The sequence below is a fragment of the Corvus moneduloides genome, chromosome 22 (genome assembly GCF_009650955.1).
Source record: "Corvus moneduloides isolate bCorMon1 chromosome 22, bCorMon1.pri, whole genome shotgun sequence".
NCBI classification, from domain to species: Eukaryota; Metazoa; Chordata; class Aves; order Passeriformes; family Corvidae; genus Corvus; species Corvus moneduloides.
Window position 1 is genome coordinate 4629346 of NC_045497.1, and position 22733 is coordinate 4652078.

At 39.5% G+C, this 22733-nt stretch overlaps 1 protein-coding gene across 3 annotated transcripts; it reads right to left on the reverse strand.

Annotated features, from left to right (window-relative positions):
• Nucleotides 1-7047: 7047 nt before the first annotated feature.
• PDPN (podoplanin) lies at nucleotides 7048-21143 on the reverse strand. 3 transcript variants are annotated; one of them, XM_032131815.1, is made up of 6 exons: nucleotides 20796-21143; nucleotides 10048-10133; nucleotides 9520-9613; nucleotides 9247-9282; nucleotides 8781-8882; nucleotides 7048-8205 (listed from the first exon to the last, which is right to left on the reverse strand). In XM_032131815.1, the coding sequence occupies exons 1-6, from the start codon at nucleotides 20863-20865 to the stop codon at nucleotides 8189-8191; spliced, it is 405 nt and encodes a 134-aa protein (XP_031987706.1). In that variant the 5' UTR covers nucleotides 20866-21143; the 3' UTR covers nucleotides 7048-8188. The 3 variants fall into 3 exon arrangements, with proteins under 3 accessions (XP_031987706.1, XP_031987705.1, XP_031987707.1); XM_032131814.1 differs by having other exon boundaries at nucleotides 8771-8882; nucleotides 20796-21141; XM_032131816.1 differs by having other exon boundaries at nucleotides 8777-8882; nucleotides 20796-21140.
• Between the last annotated feature and the right edge of the window lie 1590 nt (nucleotides 21144-22733).

A 22733-nucleotide genomic window follows, 5' to 3' on the forward strand; every position in this document is an offset into this window, starting at 1 on the left:
TCCACCTGTGTATACAAGTCATCCTTATTTTCCCCACATTTATACTGAGAATATCTACCATCTGGTGGTGTTCCAGGGGACCTGCACTTTCAATTTACACTTTCAGGTGGTCAGAGAAGCCTACAGATCTCGATTAAAGTTCTGAGCACTTAATTTTTTGTATTCTGAAAACATCGATATTACTGCTATTGTGCTCTCTGAAATGATGAATAAGCTCTTCTGGTTACTTGGAGGTGTGTAAGCACACAGAAGAGACAAATACTAGCAAAAACGTTTTTGTAAATCTTGGGTGTCTGACTGAATATATTCAGGGTGACTGAAAAGGTGACTCATGGGTTAGAGAAAATCGACTTCTTGTGTGTGAAAATCTTAGTGAGCCGTGGCAGGAAAAAATATTTCTAGAAAAGATTTTTGTATGAGATGGTCTAAAGTAGCCTTGAAAGTAGGGGGACTCCAGTGATACCAGTATGGCCAGATCTTCTCTTGTTAAGTGGGACAAGGTCTCTTTTATCATAACTTTCTGTGCTGTTCTGGTTTGTCCTTATAAACATAGAAGACAATGTGCTGCATGCTATGGCTCTGGGAAAGACTGAACTGCTCGGGTTACTGGTTATTAATAGCTCTGAATTTAAGCAATACTACAATATTTTTCTAGAAGTGTATTTTTGGAAAATAAAGAATCAACTGAACTGCTAAGCTATTTTGGGAAGTTGTGCTCAAAATGTACTGGAGAATGGGACTCTTAAGACTCAAGCATTAAATATTCCTGCTCCTTTCACTTCCTGCTGGTTTAGGTGAGCCCTTCTAACCTCAAGGTCCTTCACAGTCCTCATTTCTGCTTTCTACAGCCTGCATCAGTAGCAGGTTTTGTTACAGAAATCTAATTTTTCACAGCTTAAAGCAACTTCCAAGCTTTCGCGACTCAGCTATCTCATGGTTTGGTTTTCACTCTTGTCTGTGTTGTCACTCAACTGTTACATTGTACAAAAATTCCTCACCTGCACAAGTGCTGCTTTTCCTACAGCTATGGAGTGCTCCCCTTTCAGGACCACTTTATGGAATTGATCATAGGTCATACCTAGTTAGTCTTAGATATTTGGGTTCTATATCCTGCTTTGGGGGGCTTTCCCACAATTCCCATTTGACCAACTTTAGCAAAAGGGTAACCAGGATATCTGATGGGGCAGGGGAAGGGTGTTAAGTCAGTTACATTGATTCATTCCCTCTTGATCACAGGTTGTGATCCCAAGAATTTTCCCCTTTTTTACACAAGAGATGACTCCTGTCCAAGACTGATCATTGCCCTCTCCAGAATGTGACAGCTGCTGAGATCTTCAGTCAAGCAGGTAAATTCTGTAGGATTTGATAGGATGGGTTGGATTGCACCTTAAGGATTACCTAGTTCTACCCCCCTGCCATGGGCAGGGACACCTTCCACTAGACCAGATTGCTCCAAGCCCCGTCCAACCTGGCCTTGAAAACACTTCCACGGTTGGGGCAGTTGTACTAATACAGACTTAGTAGCCATTTCCTGAGTACTTCTCACACTAACTGGCTACAATTCATCTGTATCAATTACACCAACAGCGGCACGGGGGTAAAGATAAAGTTCACTGAAATGTAAATTTGTCAATGACATTGGACAATCTCTCTACTCAAACTAGAGTAGTTGTTTTAGGACTGTCTCTATAAACTGATTCAAACACTACAGGATCGGGGGCAGAAAATTGATGACCATGAGTTTCTTAGCTGAATTAATCACTTAAACTTACTTAATCGAGAAATATTTATGTTGAGAGAATATGTTGGCAGTACTTCATGGAAGTAAAGCAGGTAAGAATTGTTTTCAACTCTTGATTTTGGTGCCTACTAATTGTATAGTGACAAGCTCAGAGGATAAAAATAGCACCAAGAATTAAGAAAGCATCTCGTCTGCACTCCTGCTTCTTCCAACTTCCAGCAGCTGGATCAGCCAGAATGACTAAAGTGCCGTATAGATGGTACAAGCAAACTGTGAGTAACCAATATGTAGCTTTTGTTTTGTTGGAAGCATTTTAAAAATAAAACCAGGCTTGATGAGTAGGAGGCAATACATAATAATCTGAAGCTTTTCTGTTATGAACATGTTCATTTTTCCTGTAAAAATGCCATCAGTAATTCCCACCACTAGCTGGGGCTCAGGTACAGCTTACTGAGTGTGCAGTTATCATGCATCTGTATCAGTCTGCAGTGAGGAGTCTTTCTGCTTGTGCATTTCTTTACCCACTGGTTTTTGTCAGGTGTATGAAATCTGAAGTCATTCTTGTGGCTCTTGCTGACTTTTCTGCACGAAATGCAAGCATGGTTTACCTTCTCAATAATTCTGTTGCTACTTTCCCCTCAGTCAAGCATGCTTATTGTGTTAGTAAGTTAAGTATTAATCATGACAAAATGAGCTACAAGAATTCATTAGGAAAATTGTTTTCAAGGAGAAACTTCATAGTTATGAGTTAAACATTTCTTGACTTCAGCCTTTCCAGGTTTAAATGAACAGGTGGCAGGGTTTGCCTCCCTGTGAGAGGTGGTTAATAGTAATGTATGCTTTCATGATCTCATTAATATTTTGTCTATTACAAGGACACAGATCTTAATGCCAGGATTAGTTTCTTCAGGCTAAGTCCAGGTGTGGATCACAGAGAGAACTTCAAACAGCAACTTACACCAAATAAATTCTTTCACTACTTTATAACAGGCAGCCTTTGCTGCACTGTAAAAGTGAGCTGTGCTTTTTATATACAACTTGCCTTTTTAAGGGCTGGCTTTTAGGTCAAAATCTCTCCTACCACCTATATCTAAAGCTTTGTCTGAGTGATGAGAAGTGGAATTTTCTCAATTCGGTTTGTCTAAACAATTTGTATGGGTGTAGGCAGGAAAACAGCTCTGGCTGTCCTTATTTCTCAGTAAATTGCCTCAGTGCCTGATGTACAGAAAAGGACATTCCTTCAAGAAGGAAGTTAGAATGTACTACACAGTGCTCAGTTATTGCTGCTTATTCAACTCCTGTGGGGTTTATTCCTGTGGTGGATAGGAAATGAGGAAGAGCTGACATTCCTGTCTCTTTTCCCTTAAGCACACCTGCTGAACCTGCTAATTCCTTCCCTGTTTCCTGCATAGGATGAATCAAATGTCATGAGGCAAAATAACCACAGGACTCAAACGAATGTGTTATTTGAGGATAACATGGTTCATAAAGGCAGGAAATGGAGTTGCTTCCCAGCTCAAATGAGACATACATTACTGATTTCCTAAGACAAACATCAGTATGTTTAAAATTGACTTGTTAGAAAATGTTTGGTAATTCTGGAGGGAAGAAGGGAGTGTTTTAATAAGGATTTAGGTTCGCCCACTTCTAATCAATGACTTAACACAGTTGCTGGTCAGTATTTCCTTCACGCTATGACCAGTAATTGTAAGAAAATTTAGTTAAAGGGCTTGTGTAGTACAATGAAATCCATGTTCTTAGATAACTTCCAGTTCTGCACAGGAGAAAGAAGCCCCAGGGTTCTCTGAAGAGTAGGACAGATTCTTTCTACCATTTTCCCCTTCAAAACCCAGCTGCCACTGGACTTGTTCCATCAGTATCACTCTTACTGCTTTTCCTATTGGAAGATAAGGCTGTAACATTTTTAAGATTTTTTTTCCCCTGATGCAAGTTCATCTGAATATGTGGGTTAACATCTGAAGTAGCCCCGCAGGCTGGCAAGTCCATTGTTCGATTTTAGCTCAAGCTGGAAATGTGAATGAAAATTAAATTTTAGTGAAGACAAAGAGTTGCAGTTCTCTACTTTCCCTTCTGCTTCCATTTTCCTCTTTTTTTCTGGATGTCACTGTTTGGTTTTGGTTCTGAACTGTCAATAATCACTCATCCTTGCCAACTGCCTTCTGGAGACAGAACACAGCTTTGAAAATGCATGGAATGTGCAGCACTCCTTGTCTGCTAAGACATTTGCCAGCTTAGCATTTACCGGAGTCTGCAAATCTGACTTCTCAAGCCTGGAAGAGCTGAACAAGCTCCATGATTGAATGGGGATCTTTGTATTGCAGCCCAACTGTTTGTTGCAGAGCAGGGGGAGCTGTGGGTTTGGTCTGATGCCTAAATCCACAAGGCCTGGACAAAGACACATGGCCAGTGTGATGCTCGGTTTATTTATCCATAAATACCTCCACGCTGCAGCTGTGAAAAGTGTACAAAGCATTAATTCAGCCTTCTCATTATGGCACCTGGTGTCAAGTTACAGATCCCCTGTTACCTTCTGCATCCGTCAGAAGTTGTCAAACAAAACCAAGTGCTGGGAATTTCAGTATGATTAATCCTTTAGCTTAAAAAAGCTGTCTGCAGAAGGATGGGTATGGCCAATCTGATACTTCAGCTGGTGAAGTAGGTGAGTACCAATAGGTGTAACAATGTCTTCAGGCACAGTGCAGGCCAGATAAGACATAAGCTTTAGAGTGGTTCAGCAGCATCTACACTGCAGAACTTCAGCTGGTGGCAGAGGATTTAATTTTAGATTGCTCTTCATCAAAAGCAACCCAACCACACTTCTGACCTGAGTGGTCTTGGAGATTCAATAGGTTGCTTTTTTGCTCTGTATCCTTTGTTCCTAAGTTGTATTAAAGAATATTAAGGATGATGTTACCATAAAATATAATGGAACATCATTTTATTGGAACTAATACAAAGCTGTGACAGGACTAATGTTCTAATGTTTAAAGATTCCTGGGTTGGTGGCTTTTCTCTTATCTGTGTTACAACCTTTGGCAAGTCACTTCATCTGGTAGTACTTGGCATCCTCCTGTGAATGATGCATCAGTGCCTTTGAGTTTGAACTCTTTACAGAGGTGTTAATGTGCAGGGTGTCCTCACTTTTTAATAAAATAAGATGTGGTTAAGATAGTAGCAATGGCATACTGCAGTACTCCTAAAATAATAAGCCATTACTGCATGTTTTAATTGGTATTTAATTATAAAGGAACACTTCTTAAATTTATAGGAGTAAGTCAATCTCCATAATTCTTCTGGTGCACACTTCATTATTGCTGGTTTTATTGAATTCAGTCTTCTGACATTTTCTGTTCTTACAGGAAAAACACGCCTTAAATGAGCTCTTGTAAGAATTGCTGTATTAATGGCCAGAACTATTATAAATATTGATGCATCGAGTCGCTGCTTTCATAGTTGCTACTGCTGTGTATCTTCCCCACAGACACAAATGCAAGGGGACAACTATGTTTATGATATTTTTTAGTGACATCTGGCATTCTCACAGGAAGCCTGGTGCCTGCTTGTCTGTTCAGAGGAGCCACATTCATGACTCAAAGCCAAGCTGCAAAAGGGAACATTATTGTTACTAACTCTAAAGGAATGAATATGATCAGGAGTGAGGGCTTTAACTTAAAAGCAAGTGTTGATTTATTGAGTGCTGTTCCCTGTGAATAAAAGTCAAGCTTGGCCAGCTGGGGAAAGTATGGAGCTGTTGTTTCCTCGTGTGTTCTCATGCATAGGAAGTCTCCTGACCTTGGGCCTTGGTTATACAAGCGTGTACCGATCACTCATTTCAGCTCACAGAAGGATTTGCCCTAGGACAATGTGTTGTTTGACTTCTCGCAAAGCAGAAAAGGTCCCATCTTCCACAGAAATTCTACCAAAAACCTGCATAGTTCAACACACCTTTGAGGTCCTGAACTAGTAATGGGAAGCTGGATAATGCACGGCAATGACAGCTCAGTCACAGAATACTGCAGTAGATTCATGTGAGATACAAACCTCTGTGTGTATTTTTAGTCTGCATTTCCAAAACATTTGTATAATGAAATTACAGATGAATTAAATTAAGGATTCAGTATCACATAGATACATAACAAATGTGCAAGATTTCCGTGAATTTTCTGTAGTTTCTTGAGGTTTGCTTGAAGCTGACCAGAATGTTCTGCACTTGAGATTTCTAGGCAGCAAGGTGTATGAATCATCAGAATATTGAATGTATCAGTGGAGCAGCAGTTGCTGGATTTTCAAAATAGGAGATGTCTTCTGGTTCTTCAGAGTCCTTGCTTTCTTTAGCCATATACTGCGTATCCTGGACTCCAACTGCTAATTGGAAGGAAATTGTCTTCATGTTTTTGTAGGTTCAGATTTAGTGCAGCACAATATTTAGTACTGAGTCTCCAGTGCTGGAAGCCCCCTAAATGTTTCAGTGGAGCATGGGCAATTTGGTCAAGGGTTGATTTTTTTACCTAAGATTAAAAAAACTTGCTTTAAATTAGGGGGTAGACTATAAAGGCACAGTTAAGACTAGAAAAATTAAGTAGCTGTTACATGAAGTTAAAATGGCTTCTGGAGTAGGAACAAAGCACAGTGTCCTTGAGCAGAAGGCTGCCTGTTCAACTGTTCTGTCCCTGATCCAGGAAAACTCAGAACTGCCCAGAAGGTTTCTCTGCTATACATTTTTCAAATGGGGGGCTTGTTACTACTGGTGTCATAAGAAAGGTTTCTTCATTTTGGTATTTGCAAATTAGCAGTGACTGAGCTGATGCAGAAGAAACTGGTGACATCTGTGCTATTCCCTCCAACGGGTGAATAATTCATAATTCCATATGCCATGCATTTGAGCAGGCATCAGAGCACCTTATGGGGTAGTTCTCAGTACAGACAAGAAATTGTTAAATTGGAGCTAACAGAAATTAATGTTCTTTGGCTGTAAGAAGAAAAAACTGTAATTTTCCTGCTTTCATATGAATTTACACAAAGATAAAGCATAAGCTTACTCCTTGGTCACAGACTGAGCATTTCATCGCATCTACTCCAGAACTAACTAAGGACTTCTGAATTAGTTTTCTCTCATATGTCTTGTTTTCAATTATAGTTTCACTTATCAGTGTCAAATGAGTTGGTTGTAGACATTGCACTGATAAGACACTGATAAGGAGCAAAATAAGTCAGGAAAATTGAAGAAAGTTTAAGACATTTTACTTTTTTTAAAAATAAAACCAAGAACAATTATTGTAAAATAATACAGTTTATATTATGATTTTTATTTCCGAAGCTTGTAGCGATATGATAGTTCAACACACATGAAAGAAACAGAAAAGCAAACACAGATAAGCTGACATTTAGCAAATGATGACCATATTGATTATCATGACTGAAGTGCCATAAAATTTAGGAAACCTGATGCACTGCAGCCACTTGACGTGCAAAGCCTTTGCCCTGAGCTCTGCACATTCAGGTCGTGCTGCACTAAATATGCCCCAGAAAAGCTGCAGGCTCCAAAGATGCATTATACCTCAGTGACACATTCTGACCTGGTGTTGCACATGTTGTCAAACAAATCTACTGTACAGTTAGAAAATGAGACAGGCATAAAGAAAAAAATGGTGTATGCTAATTAAAAAGCTTCTACACATCAGCTCTAAAGTGACCCATCAAAACTGGGTATTTTCCAAGCACCCCTTAATTCAGGATGTGTATTTCAATTCCTGCGTGTCTCCACAACAAGGGAAGGCAGGAAATTCCTGATGCCATAGTCAGACGAGCAAGCTTTCGCTTGGTAGATCAGTTCCAGCCAGACCTACCATATTTTGCCACAAAATAACATTAAGTATCAAGAGCAGAAAATCTGTATCAGTAGTGGAAAGATTTTAGCTTAGAATACCCAGTATTTTCCTAATTTGTAAATAACTGGTTCTCTCTGAAGCTAATTCCTCCGTTTTGATACATCATGTGGTAGATGAACATGCCAGAAGCACTTAACCAGTCAAAAACACGGGTTTTTTTTTGTTTTAAAAGAATACATATCATGTAATGTGAAATAGTCTTTGGTAGCATTTAAAACCCAAGCATATAATACCTGCAAAATCACATTTCAGATGTACATCTCTTTGCTGCAGGGTTTTTTCTTACTGCAAAATCTTTTTCTTCTAGTAAACTTCTGGTTAGTAAAAAATCCTATGAAATGTTCCATACTCTGGGGGGGGGGGGGGGGGGGGGGGGGTGAGGGTGATCCTTAGAGTTGTGTGGTATCCCCATAGATCTGAAATTCTTTGACTATATTTTCCATGGATCATCTTCTCACACAAATATAGGAATAGTCTTTAGTTTGTGTAAAATAAGAAGCACTTGATTTTCTGGCATAGAATGGCATGGTTGCTTGTTTCAACTGTCTTTAGGGCCTGGAAAACAAAAAGTAGATATTCTATTGTTCATCATTACTTAAATGTAATGTTCTTTTTTCCTCCCTCTCTTTGTCTTTCCTAACACCTCTTTATTTCTTTTCTTAGTACCTATTTTGGTTTCTCCTGGTGCACAGTATCTGTTCAATTTTCTGGGGCTTTCTTATTCCTTCAGAGTTTGTAAAATCTGTTTAGAAGTGCGTGGCACCAAAAAATACGGTAGAGATCACTTCCCAATGTTCACATGTTATCCACTACTTCTGGAACTTAGTCCTGTAGTGCTTCCTAGTGAATTTTACCTCTGTGCACCAGAGTAATCCCAGCCCCAAGCACCTGATATTATAACAGCACATGCACACTATCTGGGAAATTCTTCTGAAGCACATGAGAGCATGCAGGCCCCACACCACACAGGCAGCTCTTGCTGGGTCTGTCTGAGGCCCTGTGTAACAGGAAAATAGCTTGTTTTATCAAAATAGGAACCTTAGAAATTTCCCAAGCGATTCCTGTGACCCTGTTGAGAAGAAGATGCTTGTCAAAAAAGCCTGATGAGCAGTTTACTTACGAGTACCTGCCTGACATCTTCCTTGCAACAGCAATTATTATTCCTGCAAGGATTCCAACTGCAACAATGATTCCAATAATTATTCCAACCAGTGCAGTTGTTCCCAGACCACCTGAAAGAAGAAATTTGGAATGTTAGCATGTATCTCATGGAGACCATTGATAAGAGGCTACTGATAGACCTGATGCTGTTCTGCTGCATCCCACTCCTTGGGGAAATTTCTTACTATCTTGTGAATTCTGAAGTAGGTTTGGATGTTCAGCAGCCTGCAAACATGCCTTTGGCTGAGGGGCTCCGTATGGATGTTGGTATGGAGACAGCAATCAGGTGAACCAGGGAAGGCAGTTCAGGGAGCAGGCTGTGCCTCCTCCTGAACTTTTACTTAATGGCATGGGTACAGGAAGGGCTGCTGGAAGGGGAGTTGCCTGGCAGTTATGTTCCCCCTTGTCATGATAAGCAAATCTTCTGTTTAATACCTTCATCAGTTTTCTCTGGTTCCCCACTCCGTTCACCTGTAAAGCCAGAGAGACAATAATTACTTGCTCTGCTTTGTAACAGTGTTACATTCCAATTTGTAAGGCTATATCCAAGGAAAACTTTTATTGACTCTGTCACAATGGTTTGAAGTTGTTCTTTTGATAGGAAGTGAGCAAATGAAGTTTGAGAGAGTATTTGAGATTTCCAGATATTGTTTAGTAGATGGCAGTAGAACTTTGATATATGAAAACAGAAATGAAAGGGTTTTTTACCATCGACACTTTCTGTGTTAACTTCATAAGCAGTAGAATTTTCACTTTCCCCCTCCAGGACAAAGGCACTTTCCGTGGTCTTCAGGTGTCCAATCTGCAAGAGATTTGTTACATTGTGTAGTCTTGTGGGCAGTTACAAGAAGTGGGGGGAAAAGAGGGAAAAGAAAACCTGAGTACATTCAGTCTTCATGTATAAAGTAGCATTTAAATTTCTTAGTCTGTCAGGTGTGGATGCTTTTTTAGCTGTCACTGCTCAAGTTTGACATGTGTACAGCAACCAAAACAAACCAAGATAAGCTGATTTGTCTTCCCAGCTAGAGGCTTTCTACATCAGATCTCTTGGTAGGACTGCAAAAGGTATAGGAGGCCGCAGAATTTTGCAGACCTGCCTTTTTTCATTGGTTTTTTAAAAGTTTGTGAGTTTAGTTTCAGTGAAACTGCTTGGGAGATACTGAATTGGAAGAGGTGGGAGGTGGCAGGGAATAAGCAGGTAGCATAAAGGATCTTTTATTTAGCATATATACTCACCACTGTTGGAAATTCTTCAAATTCTGTGTCATTTCTGTCTCTGAAATCAATTGTTGCACTTTCTTCTCCTTCTAGAACTGAGCTTGCTAAATAAAATTTTAGAAAATGAGTCAGGATTTTACTTGGTAGTCACATGTTCTGGCTCCTCTGACAAATAAACTGTTAAACATGACCTCTGTGTAGTGTTCTCTCTCTCTGTCCCTGCCCACCTGGGAATGGGACATTTTTTTTTAATAAGTCTGAATTTTGTTATACTCTTGTCCAAAGCAGTAGGACAAAAAGCTTAAATACCCATCACTTAACTCTGGCACAACCTTGAAACATACTGGTTATTAACATTTTGTCCAAGAAATTATTTCCTTTTTTATTAAGAAAAGATTCCCCAAAGTGGATGTGATTATTCCAGATTTCAAGCTAAACATTAGCTTAAGTATTGGGATAGATTACTTCAAGCATCTTCCATTTTCTAAAATAATAAAAGCTTTCTCACATCTTTCAGCTCAGCCCCAGCTGCAACCTTTATTTTTAGAGCTGCCACCAATGCTTATGGGTGCAGCTATAGTTTGGAAATATTCCTACACAAAGTAGTCCTGAGGCTTTCCTAAAGTTGCAAACCTTAGTTGCCATCATTTGAATTTTTAGATAACAATGTAAGGCTTTTTTTTTTTTTTTCTTTAATTCTAGACCCCTAGTTCATCTGTGCTCTTTGATAAAGTGGATCTTTAGATTTTTGCCCACACAGTGCTGTTAATTTACAAATACAGCAAGAATTCCTCAGTAGGGAAATGAGCTGGAACAAGGCAGAACAGGAGATATATGGCTGTGTGGAGATAACTGGCAGTACCAAGAATGTGCTGAAAACATAAGTATTATTTAATTCAATTTCTTACTGATTCATAAACCTGTGACAGGCAGAGTGTGATGTTAATGTGGTGTGAGATCTCCTGGGAGTTTGTAATTCCTGGTGATTACAAAGCCAGGTGAGGCTGCTTGTCCTGCTGCTGCCTGGGGCATAAAGGTTCCGCTAATTCCAGAGACTAGTGCTGAAACTGAAGCAAAGAGCTGATAGTAGGTGTTGTTCTGAGCAAGTACTTAAGGCAAAAAAAGCACTAAAAACTTCTGAAAAAATCTTTCCTGGATTCAAGTTTTGCATGTAACTTCTATCTGTCAAAGCTATTTGCAGGAGTTCTTTTAAAAAATGAAAATTACTGTACCATTTGAATATCTTATGTATGAGAAATATTCACAACCTCTTTGTTTTATTAAATTGTAGCACTGTTTCTACTAATTACACTTTTTATTTAGTGACCTAAAAACATTCTCATCTCCTCTGCATATGAAGTTAGGCAATTTCTAAATTGTTAGTTTGGTTCCAAATACTTTTTATGAAAAACTTTACTGCTCCTAAATGCACCCCACTTGTTTTATATATGATATAGAGACAAGTAAACAGCTTTTGTTCTGTGACTGAAATCAGAAAGGATGGGCATTTTGCTTGATATCAGTCAAAAATGAAAAAAAAAGGATAGAATCTCTTTAGATCAGCTGTGCAGATATCATTTGGAAATTGTTTTTCTTTAGTCAGGAGTTCCATTTAACTTTTGTTCATTTTTACCTGCTCCTTTTAATACAAAAATGTTATTTAAAATAAAAATGCCAATATTTAATTTTAAAATTGGTAAAAATATGTACTGGCAGCTTAAAGGAAATTTTTCATACAGAAGATGAATGATTTGGCATTGAGGAAAAAAAATCTGGTTTTGCTCTAAACTCTCATTTGAATTCTACTGGAAACTTGCAAATATTTTTCCTTTGTTCCCAAAACTGTTTTCTGAACCAAAATAGAAAATTTTTATCCATCCCCACCAATGTAAGACTGAGAGCTTTGTCCCTTTGCCGAGAGACCAAACACTGAACTAAACTTAGATTTCTAATTCCATGTTTACTGAAGTAAATAGAATTTTGTATTTCTGTATCCTTCTAAGCCTGAATACAGATACAGTTTCTATTTAGGAGCCAAAATGATCTACTCGTAGTACTTTAGGCAGTAGCAGATGAAGAAACTATATTCATGTTATGCCAACACGAGGCCAAATATAGTGGCTAATTAAGCCAGTCAGTCTCCCAGAAATCACCTTATAATCCATGGAAAGACTAGAACAGGGTAAATCAGAGTTCCAAGTTAGATGGTAAAAGTAATGGTTTGGTCATTTTTGATTGAAATACTCCAGGTATTGTTGAAGTAGCATAAAGGGGCTGACTTTTTGTTGTATATTTAGACACTTTCTAAATGTTAGTGTGATTTAAGATATAGCACTACTTTATAATCCTTTTTTTTGCTTATAAAATAATATCTTAAAAATACAATATTGTGGTGTACAATCATGGCTATGTAAATGTTAAGGGTGAACAAAGAAATAGCAATAAAACTCAGCAGCACAAATGTGTATGAATCAGTTTACCTTGTAATCCCAGTCAGAACCGAAGAAACATCCCTTATTCACTAGTTGAAAATAAACACAGATGGAGAAAACCAATTACTAGAGGAAAATCCACCAGTAGAAGGTGAAATAAATTTTGTATGTTAACAACAAGCAGCTTATTGGGAGAAGCTGCTTATACTCCTGGCATGGCAGTGGCTTTTAGCCCTGAAAAGTTGCCTGATAGTGAAGGCAGGAAAGGAAAGTGTGTCACGCAGCAAAGGTGTAAAGAATTAGTGAATGTCACAAAGAAAAATAAAATAAATATTCTTCTGTGTGTGATACTTGTTGCAGATCCTTAGCCAGGAGTGGCATGTAGAAAACCTATTTCAGTGCCTTTGCCCTCACAGTACCGTGATTGACAAAAGGAGGTGGCCCAGATTAATCTTGCCTAATTTTAAGTTCTTAATAAAGGCACCTAAATAAAGTGTCTGCTTGCTCTTATCTTCTTTTATAGTCTGTAGGGAAAAATAAATACCTCTAGAAAATAATTCAGCACACCTGAGATTTGGGTCATCCTTGGTAGCACTGCCTTTTCTTAACTGCAAAGGGAAACTGGAATACATAGGCTCCCCTATGAACTGCCCAAAGCTCAGACTGACCTGATTTCTGTCAGTCTGAAGGTCTTGCCCGAGCCCTGTTCAAGCTGAGGTTCTGTATCTGATGCAGAATACTCCCTGGACTCTGTTTCCAGGTTCACTTTGGACAGACAGTGGAGGTGGCTGGGTGGCAGTTAAACAGACACTGCCGAATTATTACCCAGAGAAAGACTGGGAGGCAATTTATTATCAGTGTTTCACATTTGTAGGAAGGAATACTGGATATTAGACAGCTCTTCATCAGAGAAAGTCATAATGAAGTTAAATATTGAAATTAAATTGGGAGACATTATTGGACTTTAAGCTTCTTTCGCTGTACCCAGTACAAGGCTCTGCACGACTGACGTCAAAGGGAATATGAATGGGATTTAAGGGGTGTGTGCTTGTGTCATTTCTTGGTTTCATCTGATGTGGGCCAAATGTAGCAAAAGTCAGGGTTAAGTGGTGCTTCTGCATGTGTTCTTAATCTTATCTTAGAGGAGGCTGTAAATAAAAACATTGCCTCACTGTGCTGGGGCTGTCTCCAAGGAGCTTCCTCTGTTTGCAGCTATACGTTGCTGCAGATGTGAATTAATCATTGCATCCCGTCCTGCCAACGTTCCAGCTGGGAGCCTTTCAGTTCAAAGTCCCAGCTGCTCTCAGGCTGCAGCTTCTCACACCAGGACAAAATTCGATGTCTTTAAAAGTTTAATACCACTTTGAAAACCTCCCATGCTTGAGCATCCCATGACCCCCTTAGGGGAAGCTGAGCTCACTACTTCCATGCACAGAGTGACAGTTTACTAGAGAAACCTCTTAGGGCTGCTTTCAAAGCACAGTGGTTGTGTTGGAAAGGAGAGGGAGTTGTAAAACTGTTGTTCATTAGCATTTCTTTCAGGTATCTCCAAAACCAACAAAGATACTTCTGAAGATGAAAAATGTTGTAGGATGTTGTTTCTTTCCTCGCATAAACCTGAATAAACCCAAACACTAGTGGGTAAAGGGAGTTGTAAGCCTGTATTTTAGCTTAGTCCTTGAAATAGGAAGCCTGCAAAATAGAATGTTTCCATTTCTGATAAGAGACCAGGAGATAAAAATGGCAAACCTTACAGGATTCCCTCTAGCAAGAACTGCAATAATCCTTTGCTCATTGCCCTCTGCTTCTACTTGGGAAAAAAAAAAAGAAAAAAGAAAAAAAAAAAAAAGAAAACCAGCTTCAGTTATTTATAACAGCTAAATATATTAGCTAGCAGAGAGTTTAGCAGGATGGGTCACTTGGGACATATCACTTTTCTGTTGGAGATGTAACTGAGCAAACATCTGGAGCTGACTGATGGTTTTCAGTATCTGCTTCCGGAATTGTTACAGACCAAGTGGTGTTGTTTGAAGGATTGTGTATGGATGTGTGTGTTGGCCATCCTGTTTTGACTGCATTTTATTCAGCATTTATGTCCTGATACAGGAATTCCCTTTCTGAGGAAGTATTCTTCACTCAGAGACCTTAATTTGATTGTGAGCAAACTTAGCCTTAGTCAGTATCTCATTATTGGAATTAGTTCGGTTGTAGTTCAGTGAAAACTTCTATTCATGGTGGTGGAGGTTTAACAAAAATGTGTGGTTTGCAAGGGATCTTCCTCTTAAATACAGCAGCTCTGTAAATTTCAGAAGCAATTTTGTCTGTTTTTTGGCTTCACCCTCAATTAAAGTGTATTCCAGAGTCATGTCCAAAACCTACAACATTAGCTTAATTTTGTTGGAAAATAGTTTTCCATTATTTTTACACTTTTGGATATTTTTTTAAAAGTATACAGGTGTCTCTTTTGTTGTGAAATTTTCAACACTGCCAAATCCAGTCCACAAATTTTTTTGTACTTTGAAAATGCAAGGGTTTGAAGAAAATAATACAGTGGATTCTGGGGTCTGAATTTTGCAATTTGAATCTTTGTACAGTTAAAATTTTCAGACTTTAGAAAAGCAGGGAAGTTTGTTAATGAGAACTGAAATTCTCATTTGTACCTCGGGCTCCTGCAAAATCATATCTGCAGTATCCAGAGAGCTCTGTGCCCTTGGCCTGTTTTGGGCCACAACACTGGCATTTTCTTTCTCTGCTAATTCTTTCTGGAAGCTGGAGTAATCTGTCATGCCATTAAAAATCCCCTGGCGTGTATTTAAGGGCCTAGACTGTTGTTCAGGAGAAAGTATGTACTGTCTAAATCCTGAAGTGCTTTCTGCAGTTTCTTTAGACAAAGAGTGACAGCTTTGCTTTATACAACGAAGGAAGCTGGATGACAGAATACCAGAAATTTTGGAAAGTATCTGCCAGTTGGAAAATGGTCGTGAAGCACAAGGAAGGATTTAGCTCAGCCTTATTTAGAGTATGACTGACATTGTTCAGGTATTCCATGTAGCTTGTGATGACAGTGCTTTGCTGATTTGTCAAAAACATTTCCTTTAGTCACCACACCCTGCTACAGATGGGTTTTATTGCTGGGCTGGCTTAGCCAAAGGAACAAAGCCAGAGTTTAAATCGACAGTGCCAAGTGGCAAAGAACCACTCGGCTGCTCCTCAAGTAAATCACATGTCTTCTGAACGTTACGATATTCTACTGACAGAAAATGTACTTTAACTGGGCAGCAACTGCTCTTAAGTGCTTGGTGTGTGTCATGACCCCCAGCCAGAGTCACGAAACAAAGCCAGGAGAGGAGAAGCTGGAAACTTCCTAAGCTTTGTCTTACGCATGGTAAAATCAGCCACAGAGCTGTGGGCATTAGGAAGGAAATTACAAACTCCATTACACGATATTCCTTTAAAATATTCCTTGCAGAACTAGAGATGAGTATTCCGAATGTATGCTTTTAATAATGTTGCTGTGTCAACCTCTGCTTTCTTGTCTACTAAGTACACTTACCCCAGACTTGCTATCCCATGCATGTGGGATAAAATGACTTTTTAACTGAGATTTGCTGCCCCGTGACCCTGTTTCCCTGTTTGCAGTTTTACTAACAGTCTAATTGTTTCCTCTGAGCAGTGAGGGCTGGAACAAAAAGGTTGGACTTGTGATCAAGGTGTAAATGTCTCTTGTATCTTGCTGTAAGTGGCAGAATCACAGAACCATCTTTCACTGCATGGCTGACTAGGAAGGAGAGTTGCAGCCAAGACAAGGAGAAAAGTACAAAACTTGGTGTAAGGGATCAGTAAATTGGACAGATGTGCAGTAGAAAGCAGACATCTGCATACAAGTACTGGGATAGGTAAATGCAACCGAAAGGAATTAAGAAACAACCTCTAATACAGTAATAAACTAATCTTTTCCCTAAATGACTTCCTTCCCTGAACTCTGAGACTACAGCCATGTGCCCTTTCACAGTTGCCTTGTTGTAGATTACTAACCCTTTGTATCTGCCAGCAGAACCCTTTGCAAGTTCCTCAACTCATTTGTTTGAAATACTCATGCCAGACACTGAGCTGGAAATTCTTAGGTGTTAATTCTGTTCACACAGTGATTTTTGGCTGCCTACTTTATGTTGCCATGCAGCAGGCAAGTTCCCTTCAAATGTGTTTAGTCTGACTTTTATATTCCACTGACAATAGGCTAGCTAATGTTTGGATGGGCTTCATAGTCATAAAACCATTGAAATATGGGTTTGGAGTTAAGTGTGTCCCCATTACAGATTTAGTAGTGTCTCAAGCTCTCCTAACAGAGTACATGCCTGGAAATGGTGATGGTGTCACAGCTGAATTGCGCCTTCACAAAGGATTATTCTGATGCAGTTTGTACTGGATGTTGTAGTGTTTGTAATCAACAACTACAAGGATGGAAAAAACATTAGGAAGTCATAAAGCAACATGAGAATGTGCTCAGCATCAGCTTCTATGTCCTTTGAGAGTTTTTGGACAAGCTTCTGAGATGGAGAGTTGGAAATCAATAGTACATTTGTCCCTTATTTTTCCTCATTTGTTTCTCTTTAGCACATCCTAGCATACCTATACTCCCAATCCCACATCTTTTTCTGAAATGCTGTTTAAAAAAATTGTACACTGCAGAGCTCTGAGCTTTGCTGTGGGATTAATCCCCATGGAGGGGATGGGCTGTGCACACACAAATCAGAGAGGCCCTTTGAGAAGATCTGGGAGGCTGCGAGTGGTAGGATCTGGCAGCGTTTGGGTTCCATCCTGTAGTCCCTGACCACATCCAGACAAAAAGCAAACAAACCAACAAAATAAACATGCCACTGAGCCAGCCCATGTGCCCAAGCCGGGCCAGCAGCAGCAGCGGGCATTTCTGTGGTCCACGTGTGACTCACCTCAAGTGACACATGGAGAAACACCACACGGTCCTGTCAGAGCCTCACAGCCTGAAAACCTTCCTGCACTGCCTCATTATCTACCAAAATGCTCTCCAGGTTCTTTGCTGCTTTCTTTTTTTTGTTGTTGTTGCTTTTTTTTTTCAGATGATTTACAAGTCCGCAATCTGAGGTAAATGCATGAATTGAGTGGAAACTGATGAATTGCAGGAGCTGAGAATCTGGCCTCTCTGTTTCCAGTTTTAGTGTGCAGCCTGAGTTAATGAAAGGTCCTCTTGTAAGCCCTTAAATATCACTATTTTCTTTGTTTATGAAGTTACAGATTCAAAAACTAACTGTTGGGATACAGGTGTGCAAACCTCTCTGCTTGCCCAGCCAAGAAGAAAGTGAATTTTATTTGTTCTCTGCTGGTCTTCTGCAAAGACACTGCAAAACACAGTTACACTAACTTGCAGACCTACTAACTGAGATTCAGCAAGATGATTTTCTCCTTTCTGTGATAATTGTTTTGGGTATTGGACATGTAGAGTTATATTCATACCATGAAGAGGCATACATGGGACATGTGTAAGAGTACTCATCATTCTTCATGCAGGATGAAAGGTTGTGTGGTGTTTATTTAGTAGAAAACTGGTTCCCTTTTGAGTCAAATGTGACTGTTCCATCTGCTTGTAGATTTTTTTTACAACCAGCAGTTACAGAATCTGATTTTCAAAAGACTTTAGAGTTGTCTGATTTTATTGTTTAGTTTTGCCACTGAAATAGTGACAGAGTTTGGGTAAATCAGGACTCTTTTGAAACAATCTTTTCTCGTGATTTTGTCAATTCTCTTTATTATGGTTTTGAAAAACAGAAAACTTTTTTCTTTCATAGCTGACTGTAAACGTCAACTTCCTTTCTTAACATATAGACACTTTTTATCTGAATTATCCTGTCCGTTTTTTTACTTTCAGTCCAAACCGAATGTAATGTGACCTAGTATAAACCTGACTTGCATAAGGAGATATAATCTAATATTTGCCTCTAGGTAAGATCAGGCACATGGACAGTTGATACAGCTCAAGTGGCATGTGGTATCTTGTTAAACAATCATGTTAATTTTTGTTCATGTTCTGTGACAGCCAACAGAGTAATCTCCTTCCGTTCAATGATACAGCACCATGGGAAAGGTTTGGAATCAGGAAATGCATTGCCTCTGCAAAGCACTGGTTTGTATGCTTGTTCAGGCCAACTTCCATCTCAACTCTTTTGGTCTGATTCTGTGTGTGAAGATTTGCCTAAGTTTTGACATGCTGAACAAGATCAGCAGGGCAAAAATGTATCTGCTAATCATACAAAAATAAAAATAAAACCAATAATAATAATAATAGTAGTAGTAATAATAATAATAATCCTTTCAAAAATTGGAAGTATGCTTCCTGATGGAAACAAAGCTGCTTTTCTTGATTTGGTCTCAATCCATAAACTGGAGTGCCCAACCATAAGAAAAGGGTAGCTGCAGGTTTCTTTATGGACTTTTCCAGGTTAAGAGGTATCAGAAGGAGACCTTTTTCCTCTAAAACCTTCAGGCCACACTGTGTTCCCCAGAGGTTTGGGTATCTGGATAAACCCACTCCACCAAGTGCTGTACAAGTCAAGCCTTCTCCCATCTCCCTGTCAGCCATCAGAGATTGCTGAAGGTGGCATTGTCATTTCATGTCTGTTCTAACTTGTCATTGCTGATGGTTATCAGTAAACAGCAGCGATACACACTAAATACTGCAGACTGACTTATTTTATAACTGGAGTCCGTTTTCCTGATGTATCCTTTGGAAGTTGTCCTAAATGACTGGCTCCATGTGAAGAAAAAGTCATAAACCCTAAACAGACACAGAAAGCCTTAATATTGTAAACCACATTCTTGATGCAGCTCTGGAGTTCAGTGCAAACTGTACAGGTAATAAAGCAGAGGTAGGATTTTGCAAGCAGGAAATCTATTTTTTATGGCTAGTAGGGTTTCAGCCTGATCATTGCTGGACTCCTCTCAGAGTTGAGAGCATATACACTTAAGAACTCCCCAAAAGCCTGAAGATGAAGTCTTTCTACCTGTAATTCTGGTATCTTAGATTGCTTAAGGTAATTCTATAAAATAATGATGGTTTTGCCTCATTTCTGATGTCTTTAAACTTTGGTACATTTAATATTGATGCTTTTTAAGGATAAGGTGGCTGGGTGAGCCTAGAAAACAACTTTTGTGATTTGCCTAGTATCTGTTGATTTTAGTTTTTCTGTGAAATTTTGAATCATAACTCCAAACTTTCAGCCTCATATTCTGACATACAGAACACTGTTAGAAGTTTCAAGTCAATGTCCACGCATAGTGTATATCCACATAGCTGCATTCTTTCCAGCAGGATGATACTGATTGTTATCAGGCCAAAATCAGGTAGGTTTTTTTTTGTTTGGGTCCCCATATCTAAGCCTGATGAGTAGATCTATGCTTTGGAAGACCAGTGGGCTGAGTTTTAAGTCACTGTATTCAGAGCACTGGTACTTGAAACTGCTACGCTGCTACTTGGAACACATTCCATGGCAATGGCAGCTGTAAACCACATTGCCTCATGGCCAATTCATTCACCATGAGTCAAATACTGCTCAGAAAGACTGAGTTTCAAAGTGGCATTCCTGGAATCAAGTAATGGCCAGGGTAATTCTGATTTACTGTTAACAAATCAGACTCTCCTCCTTTAGCTGTAAAAGGACTTAAACTTCTATTTTACCTAAAAGTGTATATTGGATCTTTCTTATAAAATTAAAAATAAGTAACTTTCCAGATTAATCTTTTTGGTACATAACACTTCTCAAATCTGTCTTTGGCAATAATTGCCCCTGGTTTAGTTTCCCTCATTGTCTATATTGCTTATGGCTAAGTTAGGCTTAGCAAAGCCTGGCATAAGGCTCAAATTGGGAGCGTCTGTAATGCCTCTAAGCACAGAAGTTAAACTCCTGACTGAAAAGATTTACAAGTTACTTTCATAGAGTTATACCCCTAAGTGTCAGTTAAACTAAATTACTGCTTGCAGAGTCCGCTGTGTGTGTTCCAGTGAGACTGAAGCGATTTCCAAGGGCTGTGGAGGGAGTGCCTTCCCTGCCTGGCCATATCCCTCTCCCTCCCTTACAGACACACAGAAAATTCTTTCCTAATACAGTCTAACTCAGCCCATCGAAAACTTTTACTGTGTTTCTTTCCAGATCACAGCTGTAGTAGATGCCCAGTTGCAGCTTAAGAATTTCAAAAGAAGTTTTACAAACAGGACAGAGTAGCTATGTAGCCTATGAGAGAGCACAGAAACTGTTAAATTACAGGAAATGACTGGAAATAATTGTAACCAAACTTTCTCCTTACCTTCTTGAGCAAGTGCTACAAAAGACACGCTCCCGAGGACGAAGATGAAGAATGGAACTTTAACAAACATCTTTGATCTGCTTACAGAGTCACTTTCCAATCCTGAAACCAGACGGATCCAAATTCTGATTAATTTTTTTAGAGGTAGTGGAGAATTGAGATGATAAAAAGAAATCACTGCAAAAAATACTTTGGTATTCCAAATATTCCTTTAGCTGCTCTAGTGAAAAGAGCAAAGTTTTCTCAGATGATAACTGAACAGTTAAAGAAAACTGAGTGGAGTCAGAATTATTTTCTTTAGCCAAGGGGTGGGAGCAGCCTAAGGTGGTCCTCAACGAGCAGCCAGGCCCGCCCTCCCCACGCTGTTTGGTCAGGACCAAAATTATGATCTCAGCTCAGGTTTAAAGTTACAGGAGCTGTTGTAGCTTTCAGAAGACTTTTATTTAGCAAAGGGGGAAAAGGAATTCAGGCAAAGCGAGTTGTTCCCTCCCTTCTGCAAACTGCCTTTAAAAAATCGTTAAGAAACAACACTAAGGACAGTTTTCTTGTTATTTCCAGCAGTGAACTGAAGGCTTTTTTATTTCAAAGTGAGCCCCCATTTTTACCTAAGCAAGTATGGTACTGAATGTGCATTTAGGGATACTGAAATAGTTCTAAGGACAGGCTATTTAATTCTTCAGTAAATACTGTCTGAATTTTCCTGTGTCTCTCAGCTTGTGTCCTCAAGTGACATCCTGGCTGTGCTCAACTGCTTCTCTCTGCCTACAGGCTCACTGGCCTTGGAGAGCTGATACCACCCTTCAGAGAGAGGATTTTTCCTTTTCAAGTGCAATATTAGGAGTGCAGCCCCTATGATGTTCAAGACTCAATACTTTTTCCTTGTCTGTGTTTCTGGGCACCAGCTTTGCAAAGCAGGAGTGTGAGGTTGGATACCACTATGTGTAAGAGACACTTCTGCTCACCAAGAATGGTTGTGAGACACGAACTGGGGCTGAGCAGGACTTGGGGAGCAATGGCTTATATCAATCCTTTTCTGAATCTTGCCTCATCTTGGGCAAGCGATAATCTACTGATTTACATCTATTTAAGAGTGTAGTGAGTTTTAACCAGGGCTCATGTATGAACTAAGTGTCCCAGTGACAGAGCTGAGTGAGGGAATGTGGAACCTTCTCCCTCAGCTTCTGCAGTGCCAGGACGTCAGGCTCCAGCACAGCAGCAGCATAGATTTACTTCCTTTCTGCCCACAGTTGTAGAATAACCTCTGCCAGAGGAGCGGAGCAGACTTGTGGCAGAGGTTTTGTCTTTTTCTAAATATACACACACACACAACCCCCCCCACAACGAAACAAAAAAAGAAACCCCTAAACCAGGGCTGGATTGTTTTGCTCAGGGAATGTGAGTCAGAGCGGTCATTAAAGACCCCACAACACTTGGTGGTACAAAGGCCCAAAGCAAGTCTAAACATAAGCAGTGATGTAAAAAGGGCTGCAGATGGGTAATGCAGCACCTCCATAGGGATTTTCTTTCCTTCTGGAAGTGATAGGTGCCAAAGGAATTTGTTAGCTATCAATTATGGTGCTATAATTGTGTCCTTTGTGATGAAAAGGAATGTAGGATGAGAACAGTTGGTGCCAATGCAAAGAAACAACAGGCAGTGTTGGCTGATGGTCTTCAGGGAAACAGCAAAATAAATATTGCCATGTACTAACTTTCAGCATCTTAAAATCTGGGATTAATTATTTCTTCATAACTCTGCTTGAAATTTATTTAAAAGAATGTTTGTTTATTGGGGAAACGTTCCTCATAGGAAACTGAAGCTTGCTAGGGGTGTATGGCAGTTTTAATGGAACTTATTTTGAAAGATTGAAACAAATACTTTTTTACCTTATCAGGATGGAATGTTTGGAATTCCGTATGTATCTTCAGAACAAAAAATTA